At 38.9% G+C, this 26,489-nt stretch overlaps 1 protein-coding gene across 4 annotated transcripts; it reads right to left on the bottom strand.

Annotated features, from left to right (window-relative positions):
* Positions 1–12,402: 12,402 nt before the first annotated feature.
* On the bottom strand, positions 12,403–15,004 carry LOC143672203 (melanoma-associated antigen B1-like). 4 transcript variants are annotated; one of them, XM_077147093.1, is made up of 3 exons: positions 14,898–15,004; positions 14,041–14,140; positions 12,403–13,933 (listed from the first exon to the last, which is right to left on the bottom strand). In XM_077147093.1, the coding sequence occupies exon 3, from the start codon at positions 13,924–13,926 to the stop codon at positions 12,892–12,894; it is 1,035 nt and encodes a 344-aa protein (XP_077003208.1). In that variant the 5' UTR covers positions 13,927–13,933; positions 14,041–14,140; positions 14,898–15,004; the 3' UTR covers positions 12,403–12,891. The 4 variants fall into 4 exon arrangements, with proteins under 4 accessions (XP_077003208.1, XP_077003207.1, XP_077003209.1 ...); XM_077147092.1 differs by having other exon boundaries at positions 14,891–14,994; XM_077147094.1 differs by having other exon boundaries at positions 14,020–14,140; positions 14,891–14,994.
* Positions 15,005–26,489: the final 11,485 nt, after the last annotated feature.

Consider the following 26,489-nt stretch of genomic DNA (forward strand, 5'->3'; position numbering starts at 1 on the left):
GCATGATAGTGTCTAGTCTGATCAATAAACATAGTATCCTCCCCTATTTGAGACTTCTCTTGCGTAAATCTATCAGTAAAATTTTATGTTTGACTCCATAAAGATATTGTTCCTAAAAGGTTTCAGTTTAGGTATATTTTGGCTATTGCGGCTGTTGTGAATGGTGTATTTTCCACTACGTTCTAATCAACTATTGATTTTTGTGTGTTCAGAGTCCTGTTTATGTTATAGTGATTTTCTATACACCAGCTTTCTGAAGGTCCTCATACATTTGAATATTTTCTGTACCATTTACTTTAGATTTTTTAAAGTAGACTATTAAATTGGTACTATTATTATCTATGTCTTTAGATTATTCATACCTCTTATTTATTTTGATATTCTTGTGCACGGCTGTGTAATGCCTATGTATTCTTCTCCGGTTTTGAAAAATAGAGTTGGTAGCATCTATTTGCGTCTGGTTCTGGAATTTATTGGGCATGCTTATAATATTTCCCATAATTGTGCTTGCCGCAGAGTTCATGCCATATAAATTTCCTTCTTATGTAAGCTTGCTAAAAGTTATTACCATGGACGGGTGTTGAAATTTTCTCAAAGGCTTTCTCTTACCCCATACATGATCAAATATTCTTTCTTCTTTTTATGCTAATTCAATGATTTCCAATGGACTGTCTTTCATTATGTAAAAGAGTCTTTGCGGCCCTAGAAGACAGTCTATTTCCTCTATATTGAATATGCTATGAATTTCTTTAGGATATTTGTCTCTGTGTGAGTGAACTTGGCACAAGTATTCTTTCCTTGGGGCAACCTGATCTGGTCTATGGGTAAAGGTGAGCTAGACTGTTAAAAGTGGGTGAGTAGGGCGGGCCATGGTGCCTCAGCAGGCAGAGTTCTTGCCTGCCATGCCGGAGACCCAGGTTCGATTCCCGGTGCCTGCCCATGTGGGTAAATAATTTCCTATCTTTTGTATGGTTTGGAAGAATTTACATAAGAAGTTGAGTAGTTTTCCTCCAGCTGTTTGATGTGATGGGCCTCCAAACCTGGAGCATTTTGGGGGTGTTTGGATTACCGTTTCATTTGGTATTGTTCAGTTAAAGTGTTTTTCTGTATGTTTCTTTGTGGACATATAGAATCATGCATGTTTTTCTAAAAAAAATGTTAGTTTTCACCTTGGGTTTTCAAATTTAAAGGTATGAGATTTACAATAAAATAATTATATTATAGACATGCACAAATATATAGATATATATAACAGTACAGAAAATAATGACCCCAATATACCTGACACTCAGCATCAACAGGCTTCAATATTATAGGAATAAGCTTGATCAGATTAAGATTTATTTATTCATTTGTTTTCTTTTGTTGGCAAGAGACTCCGGAGATGATACTACACTCCCATCAGGAGATACATAATATCTACTGTTTCCCTTTGTGATGACATAGGGAAACTTTGAGGATATTTACCTTTATCCATTAATCTATTAGAAGCAGCAGAATGGTAGTTCTCTAATTCTATCATTACTTTGCTTTTATTACCTGAAGTTGTTCTATATTTAGAAACTTTTCCTTGTCCACCATTTGTTGTCCTGAGATACTGGTAAACTCATTTACACTGTCTTCTGATGAAATTTAAATCTCTTCTATACCTTATCTTGTAAAATTTTATTTATCTAATATCAATTATTTCTGCCTCTTTCTTTTGTAATCGCTAATATTTATAAAAATTGTTGTACACTTATTTTAAAGAATTTTCTTTCATTAATTGACTCCACCATCTGATTCATCACTTCTGCATTTATTTTCATTATTCCTGATTTTTCTGCTTCTTTCTGTTTAATATGCTATTCTTTCTCTAGATTCTTGAATGTTAGATGTTTTAAACATGCTTTTCCAATAAATATATTTAAGGCTATAAATATCCTTCTCAGTACCACTTCAACTGTGTAAAACGGGTAGTACTATAGAGCTTTGTGTGTAGTGTGTGGACATTTTACAAGTTAAATATATCTCTCTATTATGTTCTTATAATTTTTCAATATATCTATGTATATTTGACACTTGTGAATGTAAAAAATATTTTGAGGATATAAGGATATAAGCAGAGAGTTATTTTGAGGAGGGTTCAGGGTCTGTGGGGTCTTTTACTTTGTCATGATTTACTTATTAATAAAAGAGACAATATTTAACTGCTAGTGTCAGATTTGAGATTACCCTGGAATGGAAGGATGTTTTAACATTTGAAAATCAATCAGCATACTTGGCCAATTGCAACATTCAGGGACTACCCAAAACACAAACTCCAGATTTATTGCAGGAAAGTGGTTATACCAGTTGTGGAGAAGGAAATCAGGGGAGAATTGAGCAAATATCTAGCAACTTGAGGAAGTCATTCTTACCTCTAAGCTAGAAGTTCAAAGAGAGTGGTTTTACTGAAGCCTAGTAGTTAGGGTACATCCCTGGTGAACTGGTCTGCTGGGGCTGCAGCTATGGAGAAGATGTAGCCATTGACATAGAAACTATCTGATTCAGAGAGGGAGAAAGAGAAAAACTTGGGCACTCCCATTTTCCTGGGCTCTAATCTCCTGGTGTTGCTATCTCTTGGCTGAACAAAGCTGGCATCAGAGGTTGGAGATAATAGGAATGGGAGTCAACACTGTATAGTAAAGAACAGAGGAGGGCAAGCCTGAGGAATGGATCCAAGCACAAATGGTTCCAGGGCTACAGGACCTCATGGGCAGATTAAATAATTTGATAATTTGATACAGAAAAGCATTTTTTTAAAAATCTACGCTCATTCCTGGTAAAAAAAAAAAAAAAGATTATGTTATCAGACTAGAAAAAGGATATCTACCAAAAAATGACAGTAAAAGTCGCAATTAAGATGGAAATGTTGAAATCTTTATTTTAAAGTTGGGAAGTAGACAAAGATGGCTGCTGTCACCATTTCTTTTCAGCATTTTAATGAAGATAATGTATAGTGCAGGCATGGAAGCCAGAAGAAATCAAAAGGGTAGGGATCAGAATAAAAGAAAAACAGCTATTATCATTAACAGATGAGTCAAATATATATGAAGAAAATCTACTAAAAATAAGCTTTTAAATCAGAAAATGTTTTCAAAGGTTGCTGAGATAAACACAAGAATATCCACTTTGTTACTGCATCAACAAGCATTGTGAAGATGAAATTAAGGAAAACATGACTTCTGAATTACCATAACAAAATACCTGCTACCTGAGAATACACGTAATAAAAAGCTGTAAGTACAGTATGGAAAATATATGCATCTTTTATTTAGAAAAATTTATGAAGACCTAATTGGAGAAATATTATGTTCATAAATAGGAAGAGTCTGTATTGTAAGCATGTTAATTCTTACCCAATTAAATCTACAGATGAAAAGTAACCCCTCAAACACACACAAAAAGAACCAGTAGGCTCTAAGTAAATGTGCATGAGTGTGTGAAACTTGACAAGTTGATTCTAATATTTAAGTTGATTGGCAAATTTTCAGTAATAGTCAATGTACTCTTGACAAAGAAAAACGAACATATGAGTACCTATACCCTTCCAAAAAGTGAAAATTTTTTCTTAAATATACTATAGTAATTATGAGGTGATACTGTGATACAGGTGTAGGGAAAAGCAAATAGACCAATGGAACAAAGCAGGACTATGTATGGACTTTTGAATTATTAAAAATGCCTGTGCTGACTGAGAGGTGGGGCAACAGCAGTAAAAACACCCAATTTACAATGCTGGATCAGAAATAGGATAATATCTATAGTCATTCCTGTTTAAAAACAGTCAGAATGAGAGATAGAAAAGAGGCACTGGCTAATAGCAGTTTTGAGATCCTGCTCGAGAAATGTCAGTTCCTTGATTAAATTGCAAAAGATGGAAATAATTATCCTAGCTGTTAACTCTGTCCTGTGGTGTTTTTTTTTATTATTATTTGTAAACGTAGCATTTTATTATTACAATTTTACACCCTTTCTTACAATCACATCCTGTGGGTTCTTGATTTCACCCTCTGAGTCATCCTTTCTTTATTATGGGAGGCAGCATGAGTTTAGAGTTGAGAATGTAAACAATTACTTAGCAAACTGTCATCAACTGCATTGGACAAGTACACACAAGCAACTAGGCACCTATCTTGCCTCTCCAGGTGAAAAGTTTCTCTTTAGTTTATCTAGGGTTCAAGAGTAACTGCTAAGAGACATTTTGCATTTCAGACTTTAGTCTCTCAACTCTGAAACACACCATCTGATGTTCAGTTGCCTGTTGACCACTTCCGCAGCATTACCTCACCCACCATATAGCTAAATTACAACTTCAGTCCCCCTGAAGAACTTTAGTTTCCCAAATGCTTTAACAGACTTTTTTTAGGCCATTTACACTTATTTACTCTCAACTAGACCCCCCCCACCTCCTCCCACCTCCTTTCTAATTGTCCCTCTAGGCTATTGTGACACTTTACCAACATCCACATACTCATATCACAACATTCCCAGCATCTCCAGCAATAGCATGCTGTTTTCCAAAGAGCAGATACTCAACTAATGTTTAGGGAATAAAGGAGGCAATGAATATGATATCTAATTCATTAATATTTAATTTCTCTAGAATTATTGAATAATTAAGCAATACAGGTGTCTGTATTCTATTTTACATAGTGGCAGACTGAAAGTCTTAGGGAAGGTAAGAATTGATCGTCTTTCAATTTATTTATCTCTATTTCTTGAGCACAATCATTTCACTGCTGAGTCCCTTCTTATTTCCAAGGAAACATCTACTTGAATGTAACCTTATCTTGTTCTGGATCATATGTAAGATAGATGGTTTCCCAATTTGTTTTACAAAGCAACATAGCTCATACTCTTACCACGATTCAGAAAAATAAATGCATAACTAAAACAATTCATAAATACATATTCTGAAGTCATTTAAGCTTTCTATTAAAAGGGCCTATTAAAAACTAACTAGAAAGAAGGGAGGGAGGGAGAAGGAAGGAAGGCAGGAAGGAGAAGTAAAGAAAAGTGAAATTTCCAGTATGCCACATAATACATTGATTCAAAGATGTTCCTTCAGCCCGAAACTACCCTCCACGATTTAGAAGATTGACTGACCTCTTTAACCATAAAGTGAAGAACCTGCCTCAGCCTTGATTAGAGGCAAAAGAACCTGTAATGAGGGTGTGTGAGGCGCACTGGCTGAGGCAGCTCTCTGCCTCCTCTCAAAGCCCTTCATCACGGAAGGCCCTGGAGATGGTATCATTGGCCTTGTTCTAAATTCCAGGATTTTCATCTTGCTGCTGGGGAAAAAATCACAAAAACAAACCCTCCCTCTACTGTATGAATACGTGTTAAAGCTTTTGCAATCTGAATTAGATGGCAGTTGAATTAAGAATATTGTACCAATGTCAATTTCTGAGTTTTGATAAATGTGCTATCACCGCTGTAAATTGGTATCTTTGGGTAAAGCTGGGTGAAGGGGTCCCCAGAAGCACCCGTACTAGTTTTACAATTTCTATGTGAGTCTAAAATTATTTCACAAGAAAGTGTTTAAGAAAAAAACAAGGAGGAGGGGGTGCGAGGGTGGCTCAGGGGTAGAATTCTCGCCTGCCATGCGGAAGACCTGGGTTTGATTCCTGGCCCATGCATTTCCCAAAACAAACAAACAAAAACTCAACAAATGGTGCTGCAATAAGGAGATAATCACATAAAAAAAAGAATGAAATGTGACCCCCCCACCATACAGCATACAAAACAAACAAACAAAAAACCAGGAAGGCTGCAAATGATGGTTCAAATGAGAAGTCTTCACCAGTGGATGGGTCTCCTCCCCTCACAGGACAGCATTTCTCAGCCCCACTGCTCTATCTATAGCAAATGCACGTTAAAGAATGAAGGTGATGAAGTGGTAAAAGGATGAACAGTTCTTATTTGCAAGGATGAAATGCTGGTTGAAAGAGAAATAGAAATAGTAATAGAAAAAATACTGGTGTTTACTCATCTCTTTTCATCTGTTTTGGAGAATTATCCATATTCTAGAAAGAAAAAATAAAAATATTATAAGATAATTGCACTGTAAAAAAAATAACGCGCATGCCTTCTATGGCAGATAATCTGCAGAATCACCTTTGGATCAAAGGCATATGGAAAAATTCAGGGATCAATGACTTTTGGAAAGAGGGCCAGGGTTCAAAACATAAAGAAAAATGCTCACAGGAAGAGAGAGAATGTGTGGTTCTTCTAAAAATGAAAAGAAAATACCATGGAAAGAAAATTTCTTAGATACGAACATAATATGGAGTCTTATCAAAGTGAGCAAAATTATTAATGACTTTGTTAGGAAAATGTGCGAATGAAAACTTCATAAAAGAGATGTAGAAAATAAGTGCACGAGATATTGCTAACAGCCAGGAATGTAAGAGCAATTACACTAGAGAAGAATTATGACAGGCATTAATCCATTTCTGTCTACATACTATTCACTGTGTCAAACATACTCAAACATTAAATCAATTAAATTAAAAAACACTCTGTGTTGAATAATAATCTATGAAGGAAATTGCTAATTTAACTTGCCTTGTTCTTGTTAAATCAAAGATTTTCAAAATAAAAATGCATTTCAGATATAACTTGGAATGAATGGCAGCAATGAAGAAAGAGGATATTTTGAAATAATTCATTTTCTTTATTATAAGCTTTAACAAGAAACATATAAATACAAAAGTTATAATACTAAAAGTGATCTATGGTTGTTTTTGGCTGCCAATTTTGCCTGCATAGGGTTGTTCATATTGTATCCAGTCATGTCAGGGAGTACATGTTTTAGATGGAAACATAATTTCCCCCTTTAAAATATGTTCATACTTTTTCTGAAGGGAGGGTTTTACATTGGTTGAATACACGTAGCCCAACATTTGAATTTCAAATTTTTACCCTATTTATAAAAGGGGTAAATAAAGCAGTAGCTGAAGAGAAATCTGCAAGAGACTGATCAATTAAAAAAAAAACACACCAAGATGTGTGTTTATTTTTGTTCTTTAAATGACATTTTAAATATTTATTTTATACTTATAATAGTAGTACATATGTGTTTCAGCAGTGTTGTAAAACAGTGAAAGCATTAATAAGTATATCACATAAATTTCCACCAGCAAGAGAGGATCATTGTTGATATTTTCCTGTACAAGTTTATAATCTCCTAATTATGTATAAACACATATGTATATGTGTGTGTCCCAAAGTCTTTCAATCCTAATTTTAAGTCAAATGTGTTTGAAATGCACGTTGGTTTGCACTTTTAGGACATTTGCCTGCCATGATAATTTAGATTTAAATTTGGGTTATGCTATGTCTGGCAAAGATGGAAGGAATAACAGGGACCAAATTTAACCACATGCCAGAAACAATTGAAAATCCAGACAAAATGACAAAATATATATGACAATATTTTCATTTTATTGGACATCAGGAAAAAATAAGAAGTGTTCCCTGGGAGTTGGAAAACATCACTTAGGTTGGCACCTGAAAAGAACCAATCAAAACCTGCAGCTCAGCAGGCATTGTTCTCGCCTGCCAGGCTGGAGACGTTCGCTTCCTGGTACCTGCCCATGTCAAAAAATAATAATAATAAAAAAAATAAAATGCAGCTCATCAAAGAAGGAAGGATCCCTCCTTTGGAAAATGCCAGTGCTCACCCCCTTCCAGCTTGTACTTTGTTATGCATTAAAGTTTTGAGCTGTATTTAATTCGAGGACCGGCTAGTCCTGAAATTCCTTCCTGTGGCTGAATTTCCTGTGGCTGACTCCAGAGCCTTCATGGTGTCAGCCCCTGGGCGGGGTCTAGACTTCTCTTAGAATAGGAGGCCCTTTGGCATCCAGCAGAGAATTCCTGAGCTTTTTGGCATCCAGCAGAGAATTCCCGGAGCTCTCCAGTATCCAGCTTATTAAACTGTTTGGCTGGACACACTGACTAGTCCTTGAATTCTTTCCTGAGACTAAGCCAAGAACCCTCACAGCACCAGCCCTTCACTGAGGTCTCAATTTCTCTGAGAACTCCTGGGGCTGTCCCGCTTTACCTTGAGCTCAAACACAGTGAGGGGGAACTCAGGTGAAAACAGGTGATTGGAGCTGAGGGCCTGAGGAGTTTGAGGCAGCTAGAGTTCGCAGCACAAAGTACCCGAGGGTAGCTATAAAGGGAACGTCAGAGCCCATACAGGGCTGAAAATACTTCTATTCCCACTAGTCAGAGTGGAAAATCGTACCATTCCTATTGCATCAGGAAGAGTACACTGAAGTGTCTTGCCTCTGTACTAGACCTGTGTTAAAGTGTTGACATCCAACAAAGCTTAAAAAAAGCAAAAACTGAAAAAGATCATAATGTTTGCGGGTAACTTAACTAAGCCCCAGAACAAAGCTTAAGGGCATGTATGCAATGGAAAAAAAGAGTATCCAGCCCAAGAGTGCTGAATAAGTGTGAACAGGGCAAAATTCACAATATTTGGCACCCAATAAAAAATTATCAGACCTGCAGAGATGCAAGAAAATATCAAATAGTGAAGAGAATAATGGATCAAAAATGATCTAAATATGCTACAGGGAATGGAATGAGTAGACAAAGACATCTAAAGAGTTATTACAACTGTTTTCCATATTTTCAGGAAATAAGAGGAAAGATTAGCCATGTTAGAGACATGGAAGATAAAAAACATCCAAAAGGAACTTCAAGAGGTACAAATTACAATGTCTAAGATGAAAAATATACCGTTTTAGACAGAAAAAAAAGAAAAATTAATCCATATGTGGAGTGGATTTTCAAGGCACAATAGAAACTTTCAACAAATGATGCCTTAATTGTACAGAATAGAGTCCAGAAAAGGCCATCTCCTTGTCATTTACCTAACACAAAGAGGCCAAAGAAGCAGGGGGAAAGGACTCTCATGGTCAGTCTTCTGGGCTGGCCGAAATCGCCCCTGGGTTGGGGTCAACCTGGTAGAGAGTTGGCAGTTCCCCGCACTTCAATTTCCCAGAGAAGAGACCCCAGTCTAGACTGTTTGAGTGTGGGTTTTATCCACCTGCGAAGGGGGAAGGTGGCGGAGGTGGCGGTGGGTGCTGTAACTGAGATAACCTACTCTGAAAAGCATCTGGGGCTGCTTGTCCCAGGTTTAAGGTCTGGCAGGGCCTTTTCTTTAGACTTACCATCTCCCCCAGGTTGTAGAATGGCACACAATAGAAAAGGAGGTGGAGGCAGCAGAAGACCTGAGGATGGCCGCTTAGCCTGTGTTTGTGACTTCCACAGAGTAGGAGGTAGGGCTAGGTGCGGGCTGGGCAATGGCAGCTTAACAGGTGTCTGTGATTTTCCCTGACACCATACATGTTGGAAAATCACCATATATTTTATAGTATCAAAGTTTGAAAAACCCCCAAATCAGATTTAAAATAATACACGCTAGATGCTAATTGTGTTCATCACTAAGGAGGATGCCAAATTTGCTAGCAACACTAAAAGGAGGCAATTGTGATTTTTCAATATTGTTAGTTTTTGCTTCAAGTATATATCTACTGTTGTCTTTATAATCACAATATTTAAATAAGCCTGACAACAGATGCAGTAGTTGTGTGTTAGTCAGATAAAGTAACTGCTAGCTGATGCATCAGACAAAACCTGAAATTTGAACAGCTTAACACCACAAAAGCTTATTTCATGTGCACCTAAAATGCACCCAGGCTCAGGGCCTCTCTGCCCAAGTAACCCAGGGATTTATCTAAGCTGCTTCCGTGTGGTTCCACATCTAAATATGGAGTATCCATGTTTGCTACTGAACAGACAGAAGGCATGGGGATGACTAAGTGGCTCTCAAATGCCTTGGCTTTGACTGACAAACATCACTTCTGCTAATATTTCTGTGCCAAACATAGTCACATGACTCTTTGTAACTACAAGTGACCTGAAAATATAGTGTCCCCATGAACTCAGAAAGGAGAGCAAGACAGAAGGTAGATGAACCCTTGCTCTCTCCCCCATCAACTGTCACATAGCTGGTGCCAGATAAAGAGCAAGTATTAGAATCTGTTATGGAAACAAATCTCTTTATTTCCTGTTTCTGAGAAATCTCAATTTGCCTTGCTATTCTGCAACATTTTTCAGAGCCTACCACCTGTCAAGAGCTTCCTAATATAGAACCACATCGAATTTTCAAAAGGTTCCTCTAAAAGCTCAGCAGGGAATCTTTATCATCTTCACTCAATAGTCCCTTTCTGCACTGACTTTTGCACTAAATTTCCATCTCAGTAGGATGAGAATGTTCTCCTTCCTATTGGTACAGGAGCAATATATTTTCTGACTCTCTGCTACACTCAACATGGCTGAACATGCAGAACTCTTTCTGGTTCAAGTAGGCACACACAAAAAATTCAGGGTTTTCTTCTGGGGCCAGGACTAAGATAAGAGGCAGAGGAATTATGGTCATTTTTTTTTTTCACCTTGTAGAAGGACTTGGTGTTTTCAAGAATTCAGCCTCAGTAGATGTATACTACACAGTGATTTTCATGGCATTCCCTCACCTACCACTTACAAGGGAGGTTTTTGCTTATTGAACGCCTGCATAAATTCACTCATTGGTGTATGTGATCAGGAGCCTATTGTGGAAAAGGCACACCTTTAAAACGCTACTACAAATACCAGGGTGGTTTTCAATTCCACTCCCTATCTACAGGGTTATTTTCCCAAGCTAGTAGATTCTGTGCCAAATCAAACTACCTACTAGCCCATAAGGAAAATATTTTGAGATTGTAGTGGAGTCACTCAGTGGGTCTAGATCTCCATGACCAATGTTGAAGGGTCTGTGTTACCAGAGGGCTTCCAGGGTGAAGGAAGTGCCTGCCAAGGAGGTGGAATGCTCTGAGTCAGATCAAGGGCAGGTGATGCTGGGCTGTCTGTTCTCCTGGGAGCAGTGCACATCCTTCAGAGGAGGGGGCAGTGAAGAGCTGGCCAGCAGCTTAGGGTCCAGTTTGGACAGGAGGGTACACTAGGCAAGCCCTAGGGGAAGGGTGTGGGCATATGGGACAGAGCTGGAGCTGGACAAAATACCAGCCTCTGGGCAGAGACAGTTCTCAAGAAACCCTAGGGCTAAGGGCAGCAGAATCCTAGATGATGAAGCTCACAGACAATCCCCACAATTTTATTTCTCATATTAACCTTCCTTCTTTAGTGTTTTGGCCAACGGAGTCCTTTTTATCCCTTGTGTAAAACATGCTGGAGTAGTGAAAGAGGAATTAAGAAGTAGTCAGCCTCAGGCTGAAAGGAGTGGAACAGAGTGGGGTCTAGACAAACTTAACCATGGGTCTATCTAGTCACAGATCTGTCACATACCAGCTATTGGATCTGTGGAGGGAATTGGATAAGCCCTATCTTGTAGGACTTTTGGAAAAAATATGTACTGTATATAATGTACCTGGCAAGATGACTGGCAAATATTGGGGTCTCTAATGAATGGCAGAGACTAGTGCATCTGTTATTTAATGGGGTGTGGAGCTGTCTTCAGCTGAATGCAAATCGAAGCTCCTATTTGGGTCGAGGATCCACAGCTTCCCTCTTTCCTGCTGCCTTCACATCCAAATGACCCCTATTTTCATTCTTTTCATCACCAGTCAAAACTGAGGCTCTCTTAGAGTGTGTCAAATCACACTCAAGACATCCTAATTAAATGAAATTTTAGTGATGTGGGTTCTGGTTCTACCAGACCAGGCAAAAAGAGGCAGCCCAGTGGCTTCTGAGCATCTCACTTCAAGGGAACATACCTCCACTATCTAAGAAACCCCCTGGAGATGATGTCATATAGCATCCAATTTGTGCACTGGGACAAGGGCAAAGGGGACCTTCCAATCCTGCTCCAGGTGGAGGTTTCTTCCTAGTTTATCTACAGTTCCCAAATCACTTCTAAGAGCAGTTTGCCATTACGGAGTTCTGTCTCTCAACTCTGAGACACACCATCTCAGGATTTGACTCCTGCCCACCACTCCCCCGGCCTCACTTAACCCACCACCCAGCTTAATTTAAAATGCCCTCCCTCAGGGACTTTCAGTTTCATACAACCCCAAATTGCCTTGCTTCAGGGAATTTACACTTAACTATTCTCATCTGAAACACCCATTTCTTCACCCATTCTTTTTACTTTTCTTTCAGATACTAAAGAATATCTCAAATTTTCCCATATGACTTCTGCATCAGGACTAAAATTTTATGGCTGTGGGTCAGACTTCTTTTTCTTACCATTCCCAGTAACAGCAGGAAGCTTTTCAAAGAACAGTTCCTCCATTTAAGTTTGGAAAATAAAAGAGACAGTGAGCAAGATTTATTAAGATTTATTGAGATTTCATTTCTCATACATCCTTAAATAAGTTAGGCAAAAAGAGATATATATCTTTTAATTTAACAAACAAAGAATAAAATGAATAAGGCAGACTAAGAATTACTCTTTTTTTCACCATTTTGTGATCTCCACGATTTTACTGTGGGATCCTTTCACATTTCCATGAAAATCCCTACATCAATGCCAGGTTATCCTGTTCTGAAACAACAAAAAGCATTGCAGGTTGTTCAAATTTTTTTTTCACAAACGCAAAAACATACAGTATTAAAACTGATAAATAGCAATAAATGTATTATCCATTACATTCACAAACTTAAATTCTAAAGCTAAATAAACTTTCTATTAAAAAGAACATCTGACAAAGAACAAAGATAAACCAACAAATTATTCTTACAGAAGATGAAAATAAAGAAGATTAACTTTGATCCCCCCAGCCCAACCTTGGCCCTCCAATACTTAGAAGGTTGACTGCTCTTTTCAACCCCACACTGAAATATCTCCCTCACGCTTCACTTGTGGGAGAAGTCGCTGGCCAAGGCTCTGGGCCGTGCCCTGGCCAGGGTCATCGTGCCAATCCTGCCTGTAAGACTGGCTCCAGCCCTCTCCTGCTCATCCCTCAAAGCTTCTTGATACAGGTCAGGGAAGGAACTAGGGACAGTATCATTGATCTTGGCCAAAACCTCCAAGACTTTCATCTTGGTGGTTTCAGCATGGGCCCTTGAACCCCACAGGAATTCATAGCGTGGAGGATCACTGTGGGGCACCTGGCGGTACTCCAGGTACTTTTCCTGCACCAAATCTTTGGTGAGGAGCTTCCTGGGCTCCCCAAAGATTAAGTGCTTCTTCCCAGCAAAAACCCCTAATGCATTCAGGAATTCCCATATCTCCTCCTCAGTGGCACGGTTGCCCTTCATAAAGATCACCCCCAGGAGGGTCATCAGGAGACCCGTCCTTGGCAAGCCATCCTCACCACTCAGACTCCCTTCACTGGTGAGGGTTAATTTGCTGACAAGGGAATAGGACTGACCACTAGGATCTATCTCCTTCAACTCAAGACCAAAAACCAGCTCCAGGCGCTCAGTGGCTCTCCTGAGGATCTCAGGAAATAGATTCAGGTACTTCTTGTTGACAATCTTCAGCATGGCTGCCTTGGTGATGGGCTCCTTCGATTTATACTTCTCCATCAGGAACTCCACCAACATACTCGCCTTCCTGGTTAGAGGATCTTTATGCGAGCTCACATCATAGCATGCAACCTGAGAGGAGCTTGGACTTTTCTCATCTCCGCACCTGGCACCATCATCAGATCTTGGGCAAGAAAGAGCTTTAGTGGAAGTGGTAGGGGATGGGGCTGCCTGAGACCCCTGGGAAATGCCAGCAGCAGGAGAACTCTGGAGAGTACCCCCAAAACCAGGAGAGAAGGAAGGAGTGGACTCTTCTTCCTCTGCTGGAGTGGGCTGAGCACCCTCAATACCCTGGGTTTCACCTTTGGCCTGGCGGCGTTTCTCACGGGCCCGGATTTTACTCTTCTGACCACGAGGCATGATGAACCTGGTAAGGGACAACAGGCAGGAATGTGGGTAGGAGGACAGGGGTGTGGGCCCACTGGAGGAGGAAGGATGTGGGGATGTGCACACCTTCAGCAGGAAGATAATCACCTGGTCTGTATTGAAAACCAGCTGTGCAGGTTTCCTTGAGGTCACTGCTCTAGGAACCCTCAAGGTCTCGTTCTCCTGGTCAGCCTGTCCCTTGAGGACCCTGCAGAAGTAATTGCTGTGTGTCTTAGGCTGCAGCGTGCCAAACTCATTGGAGCTTATTCAGGTGACAGCAAAAATCAGGCAGTAAGACCCCTGCTATGGAGGGTACAGAGTGTGTGTGTGTGTGTGTGTGTGTTTGTGTGTGTGTGTGTGCGCGCGCATATGTGTAGATCCTCTCAGTTCACATACAATCTTATCAGTTGTCCGCAGGATTTGGTACCCCTCCCCACTGCTGCTTTGACATTGACACCTGGAAATTCCCTAAGGCACGTCAGGGGGAAGTGTAGAGACAGCTCAGCCCACACCCTTGGCAGGCGCACCCTTAGCCAATGTTTTCCCCCTCCCTGAGACTCCCGATAAAAAGTAAGGGGCGCCTCAATCCTGCAGCCTCGCCGACCTTCCCGGGGCCTCCCGGGGCCTCCCGGGGCCTCCCGCAGCTGTGGGGTGGGGATCTTTATCGTCCCTTCCGCATTGAGATATAAAGTACCCCCCAAGTCCTCACTCCGGGTCCCCTCCTTGTTTCCATCTGGGAAATTTTCCTCTGCTGACCTGAATATACCAGTCTCAAACAAACACTTTTATTCCCCTAGACCCAGAGTCGGAAGTGAAGGACCGTTGGGCTCAACAGTCATGGCTCCGGTGGGCCCTGGGGTGGGACGGGGGCAGGCAGGGAGCAGTACTACACGGGGACCTGTGGGGCCTCAGCTCTTGAGTGAGGCCGGTTTCCGCAGCTCTAACTCAGGATATTCACCTCGCACCTGCTTTCTCCTGGGGCTCCTCCCTTTGACCGGAGGCCGCACCTCTCACGCAAAGGTGTCGAGGCCCACCGCTGGCCAAGGCGGAAGTCCAGGCAAATCACTTCCGGTCACCCCACCTGGGGTTTGCTAGGACTGATGGGAAGGGCGGGGCTCTGCGCCGCCCGCACTCTTGGTGGGGAGAAAGAGATTTTCCCAACCCACACACAGGCCTTTCATTTACTCCTGGCTGGCTCTGGGACTTCATCTGCTGAACCCAGTCAACCATGCTCAGATTAAAGCTCTCGCTTCCTGAGATGCCTCCATGTGGAAGAAATAGAGATCCTGAGCCTTGCAGCAGTGCCTAGGGCTTCACAAGAATGACAGTAGGGGCAGGGCTCTCTGGGAGCGTTCTCTATTATGGAGGGGGAGGGGAAAGATTTCCCTCAGACCTGGATTAGCATGCCATGATACCTTGCTGTCTCTTCAGATCAAAAACCTCGACTTCCTGAGTCTTCTGATGTGGAAGTACAGGTATATCTCATATGGTTGTTTCTGCTTGGGCCTATCAGAGCTGATTGCAGGCAAGGGTTGCAGACTTTGTGGGGTCCCCTTCTTCCTGGTCTGTGGAAGAACCTCATACTGTCATCTGGCAGGGCCTAAGATTTCTCCCTTTTCTGATTTAAGTCAACCCCAACCTAACCAAGGCCATCAAGACCCCCAAGGAGAAATTGAGAGGGGTCTTTGACTTGAAAGCTCTTCCTGGGGACTCCTTTGGCTGTTATCAGAGGCAGTCCTCAAAAGCTTAAAAAAAATGAGCCCCTCTCCTAATTGTTTATGATTCACTGTGATACTTGCTATTCTATTTTAGTATGTTCCTCATATTCTATTAAAATGATAATAAAAGACCTGTCCTTATCCACTAAAAGGTTTTCCATTGGTTATGACCACAATTCCTGGAGTCAACCTTAACCAACCCAAACTACTGTGCTGTCCTGATATTGTTCCATGGTTCTTGCACCTGTGGTCTCGAGCTTTTTCCAATGGAATCAAAATTCATTGCCCCAAGAACGCTGGGAAGAAGCAAGGGCCAAACTTTGAAAGTTTTCTCCCAAGGATCCTGTTACCTACCTTCTATTGCAGGTCACCTGCCTCAACTCAGGGCATGCCCCCACCTGCCCACAGGTGTTAGTTGGGACTTAATGTCCCTCAGGGGTTACTCATTTTGGTCTTTTTGCTGTTGCTGCTGATGTTGCTCTTTGTTATTCCTTCTTTAGTTTTCCCAGGATTGTTTTCTGTTTCCATGGGAAACGGAAGTCCTGGTTTGGTTGTCATCTTGGCAGCTATGGGTAATGTGCTAAATCTGTGAATAAGTAGAATTAAAGGAGAAATAAATTAAAAATTAACATCGTGTTTGCCCCACGAATAATCTTAGTATACTGTTCTATTTGGGGCTTCTTTTACCTAAGTCTATCAGTAAATTTTTATAGTTGCCTCCATAAAAATCAGATACATTTTGCTTAGATTTCTTTTTAGATTTATTTTGGATATGTTTGCTGGTGTGGATTGTATATTTTCCATTACAAGTTTTAATTGGTGATTTGTGAGACAACCGCCTGATTTTACTATAGTGATCTATACATCAGCTCTCTGAATTTCCTTATACATTTGAGTATCTTCTGTGCCTATTCCCGTGCATTTTAAAATAAGAGGATCGTATGGTTACAATTATTATCTCCTTCTTTTCGTTAGTGAAAACATATTTATGTTGACACTCTTGCATATGGCAATGTGTTTACTATATAGTCTCCAGGTTTGTTTGTTTGCTTTTCCTATTTTTCTAATTTAAGAGACTTGGTTTTTTAAAGCAGTTTAAGAGTCACAGGAAAATGAGCAAACGGCACAAGTTCCCATATTCCCCCTCTCTTCCCACTCAGAGTTTCCTCCATTAACATTTTCCATTAGTTGGTACATTTTGTTACAATTGATGAACCACTATTACTGCATTATTTTTAACTTAAGTTCGTAGTTTATAGGGTTCATGCTTTGTGTTGCACAGTATTATGGGTTTTGACAAATGTATAATTTAGTGTATCCACCGTTATAGTATCATGAAAAAATAGTTTTGCTGCCTTGAAAGGCCTTCTGCCCCACCTGTTCATCCCCCTAACACCTCACCCAGAAGCCCTGGCAACCACATATCTTTTACTGTCTCTGTAGTTTTGCCTTTCCCAGAATGTCACATAGTTGGAATCATATTGAATATAGCTTTTTAGACTGGCTTCTTTCACTTAGCAATATGGCATTTAAGTTCCTTCATGTCTTTAAGTAGCGTGATAAGTCATTTTTAACGTTGTTGAATAATACTCCATTGTATGGATGTACCACTTCGTTTGTCTGTTCACCTATTGAAACATAACTTGGTTGCTTCCAGTTTTGGGTAATTATGGATAAAGCTGCTATAAACCTTTTTGTGTAGGGTTTTGTGTGGGCATAACTTTTCCGTGCATTTGGGTAAATACATAGGAATGTGATTGTTGGATCAATGGGTAGATCTATGTTTAGCTTGGTAAGAAACTTCGAAACTCTCTTCCAAAGTGGCTATACCATTTTTTGCATTCCTACCAACAATGAATGAGTATTCCTGTTCCTTCACATCCCTTACAGAATGGTGTTATCAAAGTTTTGGATTTTACTCAGTCTAATAGGCATATTGGCATCTCTTTGTTGTTTTAATTTGAAATTCCCTATTGACATATAATGTTGAACATTTTTCCAGGTGCTTATTTGCCATCTGTTTGATGAAGATTCTGTTCATATTTTTTTTGCCCATTTTTAATTGAATTGTTTGTTTACTTACTATTGATTTCTTTTTATATTTTGGATACAAGTCCTTTATCAGATAGGTATTTTGCAAATATTTTCTCCTAAGTCTGTGGCCTGTCTTTTCATTCTCTTAACCTTGTCTTTCACAAAGCAGAAGTTTTTAATTTTAGTTTTAATGAAGTCTAACTTATTTTTCTTCTTTCATGGGTTGTTCTTTATATGTTCCACTTAAAGAGTTATCACCATAATCCAAGATCACTTAGATTTTCTCCTATTCATTTTCTAGAAGTTCTATAGTTTTAAGTTTTGTATTTCAGTCTGTGATCCATTTTGGGTTAATTTTTGGGAAAGGTATAATGTCTGTGTCTGGATTCATTTCTTTGTATGTGGTTGTTGATCTTTTCCAACAATATTTGTTTAAAAACTATCCTTTGTCCATTTGTCAAAGACCAGTTGACTATATTTGTATGGTTCTGTTTCTGAGCTCTCTATTCATATGTATTTATTTATTCGTTCCCAATTACCACATTTGTCTTGGTCACTGTAGCTTTACAGTAAGTCTTGAAGTCGAATAGTTTCAGTCCTCTGACTTTGTTCTTCATTATTATATTAGCCACTTATTCTGTTTGATGTTTTCTGAGCTTCCCAGATCTGTGGTTTGGTATGTCATTAACTAGAGAAAATTCTCAGCCATTGTTACTTCAGCTATTTAGTTTGGTTTTTCGCTTTCTTTTCTTTCTAGTATACCCATTATGCCTATGTTACCCCTTTAGTGATTGTCTTGACATTCTGTTTGGTTTTGTTTTTTGTTTTTTAATTCTCTTTTCTATTTCCATTACAGTGTGTGAAGCCTCCATTGACAAATGTTCAAGCTCACTGATTCTTTCCTTGGCTGCATTCAGCCTACTGGTAAGTCCACCAAAGGCAGTCTTTGTTTCTATTAAAATGGTTTTAATTTCTAGCATTTTCTTTTGATTCTTTACTAGTGTTTCCATCTTCCTGCTTAAATGATCCTTCTGTTCTTGCATGTTGGCCGCTTTTTCCATGAGAGCCCTTAACATTTCTATTATAGTTATTTTAAATTTCTCAGTTTGATAATTCCAAAATCCTTGCCATACCTCAGTCTGGTTCTGTTGCTTGTTTCATTTCTTCAGATTGTGTTTTTTCTTGCCTTTTAGCATGCCTTGTAATTTTCTGCCACAAAGTGGACATGGTGTAATAGCCAATAGTTACCAAGCTAAATAGGCCTTTAGTGTGAGAATTTATGATTGTCTGGCTAGGATTTACTCCATGGTTACTGTTTTTTGTAATTGAGGTACCTAAGGATTCAGTTTCTTCCTCCAGTATCCTTGTTTTTCTTTCCCATTGTGTTTTCTGAATTTCCCTAGCAATCAGTTCTTAAATAGAGTATAAGCTTTATTTTCTGTTTTTACCTAGGATCCCTGTTGATGCGGAAATGTGGTGTGGTAGAAAAGGAAGTGTTTTGTAATACTATTTCCCCATTGGGTGAGAAAGAAAAGGTAGAGGGAGCTGAAGTTGATGTTTCTTTCTTACCCGTATCTGTTAGGTTCTGGAGAAGTAGTTTCCCTTGAATGCAGGTGGAAAACAGAATGCCTTGGTCATTTTTCGAATTCTTCCTTTTTTCTTTCCCCTGCTGGCAGCACAAGGGGAATTTTCTCCATACTTCATCGTGAAAACCTCACACGGGACTCTTGGAGGTAAAGCTCATGAAAGTTTGGGGGCCAAAGATTGAGCCCACAGGAAATTTTAACCTTCAAGCTAGTCCACTCACAGTCTCCAACAGTTTGTGATTGCAGGTTAAGTTTTCCGACTTGTTTAGCGGCTTCTGCTCCTCATAAGTTGTGATTTTCTGTATTAGCCCATCTCTCTGGCTTTCAGGGTATTGGTTTACCCCGTGACCTCAATTCTCTGATAAATCTAAGGAGTGATTAATTTTCAGTGTGCTCAGCTCTTTCTGGTTGTTAACATGGGAGTAATGACTTCTAGGCTCTTTATAAGAGAGAGCAGAAAAATGTGTGTCCAGTTTTCAGCAGAAGAGGTGGTGTCATATGTCTGTCTTCTGTTTGTAACATTTCACACTTAAGTGTGTTTGCTGTAGATTTTACAAATTGGAAATCCCCTTCTGATATAAGTTTGCTAAAGTTATTGCCACGAACTGGTGAGAATTTTTATCAAAGGCTTTTTCTTTGCACGTTCAGATTATCAACTGTTTTTCCTCCTTTTACTGCTAATGTAGTGATTTCCAATTGACGGTATTTATAATGTGATATCATCTTTGCATCCCTTGGATACATCATATTTCTTCATTTAATTCACCACTATATTGGATATGCTATTATAGTAGGTTGAACTATGTACCATAGAAAAACATGTTTTTTATCTTAATCTGTTCCTGTGAGAGTGAACCCATTATAAATAGGACTATTTGAGGATGTTATTTTTAGTTAAGGTGAGACCTACTGAATCAGTTTGGGATTTAATCCAAATTACTGGAGTCTTTTATAAGTAGAAGTAAATTCAGACATAAGAAGAGAAAGCCATGAGGAGGCAAGAAGCTGGAAGTCAATGAACCCAGAAAGAAAAAGGAGAAGACGCTGCCACGTACATTGCCATGAGATGGAATGGCCAAGGACCCAGAAATCGCTGGCAGTCAGCCTCCGAACTCCACAGTCTTCAAGGAGAAAGCGTCACCTTGCTGACAACTCTTTTGGAATTCTCCTAGCCTCAAAACCACGAGCCAATAAATCCTCACTGTTTAAGTCAACCCACATCATGGTATTTGTGATGGCAGCTGGGAAACTAAGACAGCTATGAATTTTTAAAAAAATTGTCTCTATCTGAGGGATTTTTACTGAAGTGTTCTTTATTGAGGCAGGTTTATATGGTCTTTGGATCAAGGACAGCTAGTTATTTAAAGTAGTTGTGTGATTTTCCATCTTTGTGCATAGTTTGGAAGAATTTACATAAGATGTTGAGGCGTTTTCCCCTGACCATTTCATGTAACAGGCCTCCAAACCTGGTTGGACCTGGAATATTTTGAGGCTTCCAGAAATTTAAACTAGAGTTTTAAATGGATTGTTAAATTAAAGTTTTCTATTTCTTTATGGACATATTTAGTCATGTATATTTTGCTAAAAATTGTTCCATTTCATGTAGGTTATCAAATTGGAAGGCTTGATATTTACTAAACAAATTCTTTTATGTTATAGAATTTCTCAAACATATACACCAGTACAGAGTATAGAAAAATGAATCCAAGGTACTGGACACTCAGCATGAAAAATCCCATTCGTTTTACATAGGAGCTCATTCAGATTAAGGTTTATTCATTTATTTCTTTGTCTTATTGGCAGAGTCACTCCAGAGGTGATGCTGTATACTTCAGTTAGGACAAAAATAATGTCTGTGTATGAATTGTTATTTAAGATCCTCACCTTTATCCATTAATTCTTTAAGGGCTACAGAATGCTAATCCTCTGATTCTATCATTCTTTGAGTTTATTACTTCAAATTCTTCTGTCTTCTTTGTTGCCATTTGTTATCTTGAGGTAATGGTAAAACTTGTTTATAGTACTCTTTTAATCTTTAAGGCTCTTCTGCACCTATATCTCATGCAATTTATTTACCTAAAGTGAACTGTATATCCTTCTTTCTTTAGTAATTGGTGATACTTATACGAATTATTATGTACATCTTTTTAATGAGCTGGATTTCATTAGTTGACTCCAGTGTCTCCTAATTCAGCATTTTTACATGTATGTTCATTGTTTCTAACCTTCTATTTCTTTGCATTTAATATACTATTCTTTAACTTCTTGGATTATTTGGATGCTTTAAATATTTTTTCTAATAAATCTATATGATATCTGAGATATTCCTCTGAGAACCACCTGGGTTCTTTTGCACATGTGGTGTTATAAACTTTTATCTGTAGTATGCAAATTGTTTAAAATTTGAATATATCTATATATTATACTCTTAGAATTCTTGAATTTATGTATCTATACTATATATCTATATTTCTGTCTCTATCTATACCTATATATATATATATATACACACACACACACACATACATACACAGACTCTAGTGAGTGTAAAAATTTATTTTTGAGAAGAGAAGCAGAGTAGATTTAGAGCAGATTTCAGGATCCATGGGGTATTTTGCATTGTTATATTTTACTTCTTAATGATAGAAGAGATGTGAGCATATTTAGCTGCTAGAGATAGAGTTGAGTTTTTTCTCAGAATGAAAGAAGGTTTTCCCTTTTAAAAATGATCGATGTAATTGACCAAGTGTAACAGGGATTATCCAGGAAACATAAATCACTCTAAATGTATAACTCAGAGGAATTGAATGCAGGAAGTTGATTACTTAAGTGATAGGTAAGACAATCTAGGGTGAGTTGGGCTAAATAATACTTAGCATATATTGAAGTTACTCCAACCTCTAGTGCATAAGGGACAAAGAGAAGAGATAGTATTACTGGAGCCTGGGGAATTTAGAGCAAGAGAATCTGCAGACACGATGAGTCAGTCTGATGGAGGATCTAGTCATGGAGAAGAGTAGCCATTGAAGTAGAAATCAATAGATATACAGAGAGAAGGAGTACAACTCTGAGTACTTTTCATCTCCTGGGCTGTAATCTCCTGTTGTTGCCACATCTTAACTTAACCAAGCTGGCTTCCACATTTTGTGGGGAATAAGATTTGGGAGTCTGTCCTATATGGTAGAGAACAGAGAAGGTGAAACATGAGGAATATATCAAAGGGCAAATGGGGCCAGGACTGGTATATCTCATGGACGAATTAGATGAAAAAAGTCATATCTTAATTAACAGAATAGTGTTTTATAAAATTCAGAAATCATTCATGCTAAGAAAAGATGTTATCAGAGAAGATAAAGGTTATCTAAAACAAACCCAATAGTGCACATTTTAATTAATGTGAAAATATTGAAGAGTTTTCATTTAAAATTGGGAAGTAGAAAATAATGCTTGCTTTCAACATTTTTATTCAATATTTAAATGAAAATACTATATAATGCAGTAATGGGAATCAGAAGAATGCAAAGGGTTAGGTATCAAAAAAAAAGAAACATAGCTACTTTCGTTAACACATGTTTAGAGGGTATATGAAGAAAAATCTGAAAATAAACTTTTAAATAAATAAAAGTATTTTTCAAAGTTGCTGGGTATAAGACCAATATGCAAAAGTAAACTTTGGGAACAACAAACATTATGAAGATGAAATTAGAGAAAATTTAGATTGTGAATTACTGTAACAAAATACCTGGTACCAAAGAACAAATAAAATGAAGTATAGAATGTCTGGAAAAAATATACATTAGTTATTTAGAGAAATTAATAAAGACCTAACTAAACAGAGAAATATTATATGTTTGAGAACAGGAAAGTTCAATATTGTAAGCATGTTAATTGTCCCAAAATTTAATCTACAGATAACAGTATTATAGTTTGTTAGCTGCCAGCATGCAATATACCAGAAACAGAATGACTTTTAAAAAGGGGAATTTAATAAATGGCTAGTTTACAGTTCTAAGGCTGAGAAAATGTCCCAGTTAAAACATGTCTATAGAAATGTCCAATCAAAAGCATCCAGGGAAAGATACCTTGGTTCAAGAAGGCCAAAGAAGTTCAGGGTTTCTCTCTCAAGGGAGAAGGCACATGGCGAACACAGTCACAGTTTCTCGCTCATCTGGAAAGGCACATGGTGAACACAGCGTCATCTGCTAGCTTCTTCTCCTGGCTTCCTATTTCATGAAGCTCCCTGGGAGGAGTTTTCCTTCTTCATCTCCAAAGGTCACTGGCTCATGGACTCTCTGCTTTGTGGTGCTGCAGCATCCTCTGCTCTTTCTGAATCTCCTTTATTCTCCAAAATGTTTCCTCTTTTATAGGACTTCAGAAACTAATCAAGACTCACCGGAATGGGTGGAGACATGTCGTCACCTAATCCAGTTTAACAACCACTCTGGATTACAATGCTGAATAGGGATTAGAAGCAACGGCTGCCTTTACAAAATGGGAATAGGATTAAAACATGGCTTTTCTAGGGTACATACATCATTTCAAAGCAGCACAAACAGTAATCCCTATCCCCACCAATAAATTAAATAGGCCTTGTGTGTGAATGTCTGTCTAAATGTGCATGAGTGTGTGAAATTTAGCAAGCTGATTCTAATATTGAAATTGACAAGCACATTTCCAAGTACAGTCAATATACTTTTGTGTGTGTATGTGGAGTTAGGCATGAGTTTATTAGGACTTATAGACAGGAGAAGATCTTCCATGGTAGTGACAGGCTCTGGAAAATAAGAGTTAGTGCTCCGTAAAAGGGGAAAGGAATACAGGGGCTTATAAGGTTTTAGAACAAAGAAATTTCATAGGGTGTGACGACAGAGTTTCAACAGCATCTCGTGACACAGGGGTTTGGAGGTTTGTTACTAGCAGTGATCAGGGGAGGGAAGTTTCAGTGTCTTCTTTATGATACTATATATACCTTCTTTCCCCGCTGAGGAGGTCTGATGCCCTTTAATGTCTGGCCCATTCATATAGGCAGCTATGTGCAATGACTTGCTTCAGTATGGAGGGGAATGCTCTCAGTATCGAGGGGAATTCCGGGCACTGGACCCTCCAGTCCACCCCCACGCAGCAGACTGTGTTGACCATGGGACAGACATTGCATCCATATTCCACAACAACAGTATAAGAGAAAACAGAACACTAGGGGTACCCCACACAGAGATAACAACCCCACAAAGAGATGCCGCCATGGCCAAGAAAAGGAATTAAACCATTTCCCACTTACTAGAGGTAGTGGGGACATGGGACTGTTCCCACGTACAACATCCTGTAAATGGGAAAATTCATTTTCAGATTTTCTGATGCATTGGATTTTGCCAGGCCAGCAGGATATTCCATGCACTCCAATTCATAGGGGCTCATGGTCCGAGGAAGGCCAGTAGCGCCTGAAAATGGCAAGTCCATGCAAACCCAGTATTGGGTTCCACTGTGGGCATGAGTTACAACTGAAGCCCACTGTAGGAAGATGTTTACTAGGGCAGGACAGGAGAAGATGTTCCACGGTGGTGGCTGGCCATGCAAAATAAAAATTAGCACTCCGTCAGAGTCAGTATACTTTTAACTTTTTTTTTTAAATTGTGAAATATAATATATTTACAAAAAAGTAATAAATTTCAAAGTACATTTTAACAAGTAGTTTCAACACAAATTTCAAAGTATGGTATGAGTTACAGTTCCACCATTTCAGGTATTTCCTTCTAGCTGCTCTAAGATACTGGAGACTAAAAAGAAATATCAATACAATGATTCAGCACTCATACTCATTTGTTAAATCCTATCTTCTCTGTTACAACTCCTCCTTCTCCTTTGATCCTTCTCTCAATCTCTCGAAATATTTGGGCTATGGCCATTCTAACTTCTTCATGGTGAAAAGGGGTGTCAACATTATGGGGTAGGGGATGCAACTGGTTGATACTCTTGGAGAGACTGGTAGCTCTGGGTTTCAGGGCTTATCTGGCCTAGGAACCATTTGGAGGTTATAGGTTTCTGAAAAATAAACTTAGTGAGTGAAACTTTTATAAAGTCTCAGCTAGAGACCTGAGTATTCTTTAGGGTTTACGGGAATACTATTGTTTGGGGCTTAGCATACCATGGCAATTAAGAATATCTACCTGAAGCTTGCATCAGAGTAACCTCCAGAATAACCTCTCAGCTGTATTTGAAATCTCTTAGCCACTGATACCTCATTTTATTCCATTTCTTTCCCCTCTTTTGGTCAAATAGACAGTCAATATACTTTTGAGAAAGAAGAAGAACATATGAGAACTTAATCTACCAGATATTAAGAATTATTTTTTAAAAAGCTGTAGAAATTAAGAGTTTGTGGTATTGGTTTAGGGATAAGCAGATAGATCAATTGAACTGAATAAAGTATCTCAAAACAGACCCACTTATAGTGGATCTCTGATTTATTAAAAATGCCAGTGTAGAGAAGTGGGGATAGAACATTCTTTTCACTAAGTAATGACAGTGAAACAACTGGATGCACATAGTATAAACAAAATTCACTGGAACCCTTCCTCACACTATACACAAAAGTCATTCACTTGTGGATTAAACACATTCTTTAAATTTTTATTATCAAAATATTCAAACTTATATAACAATAGAGAATAGAATAAAGTGTCTTTGTGTATCTACCAGATAGAGAGCCAGCAGCATAGATCAAGTAGGGCATCTGGAGGGCAAAGGACTGAAAGAGACTGGGGACACTGATCATTTGAGTGACAGGAGAGCTAGAAATCATAGAAGCTAAGGAGGAGGAAAAGGAAGGGCAATTCCTTCTTAAAACGGCAGCTGTGTAAGCCCCCTTGTCTTCTACAAGTTGGCCCAGTTACCTCATGGGCTTTCATGTTAAAAGAGTAGTCTATGGGACTTTGTGCTGACTTCAGAGAAGACTATCTGTGACAATGATCTGTCCATTACATCTACCTCCACACCACTAACCCTCTTGAATTGTAGATCTCTGAACCTCCAGACATATAACCTGGAAAGTACCATTCCAGAGAGTAAGGAACAGAGATATTTCACTCACTATAGATACATTGATAAGAACCAAAAAGACATTAGTGACAAAGAGTTCCAGCTTGTCCAGTATGCAATGGGAGCAGTATCCTACCTCTTGTACACCAGGATGAGTACTCCATTTGTGTAAGAAAAGTTTAGA

The sequence above is a fragment of the Tamandua tetradactyla genome, chromosome X, assembly GCF_023851605.1.
Source record: "Tamandua tetradactyla isolate mTamTet1 chromosome X, mTamTet1.pri, whole genome shotgun sequence".
NCBI lineage: Eukaryota > Metazoa > Chordata > Mammalia > Pilosa > Myrmecophagidae > Tamandua > Tamandua tetradactyla.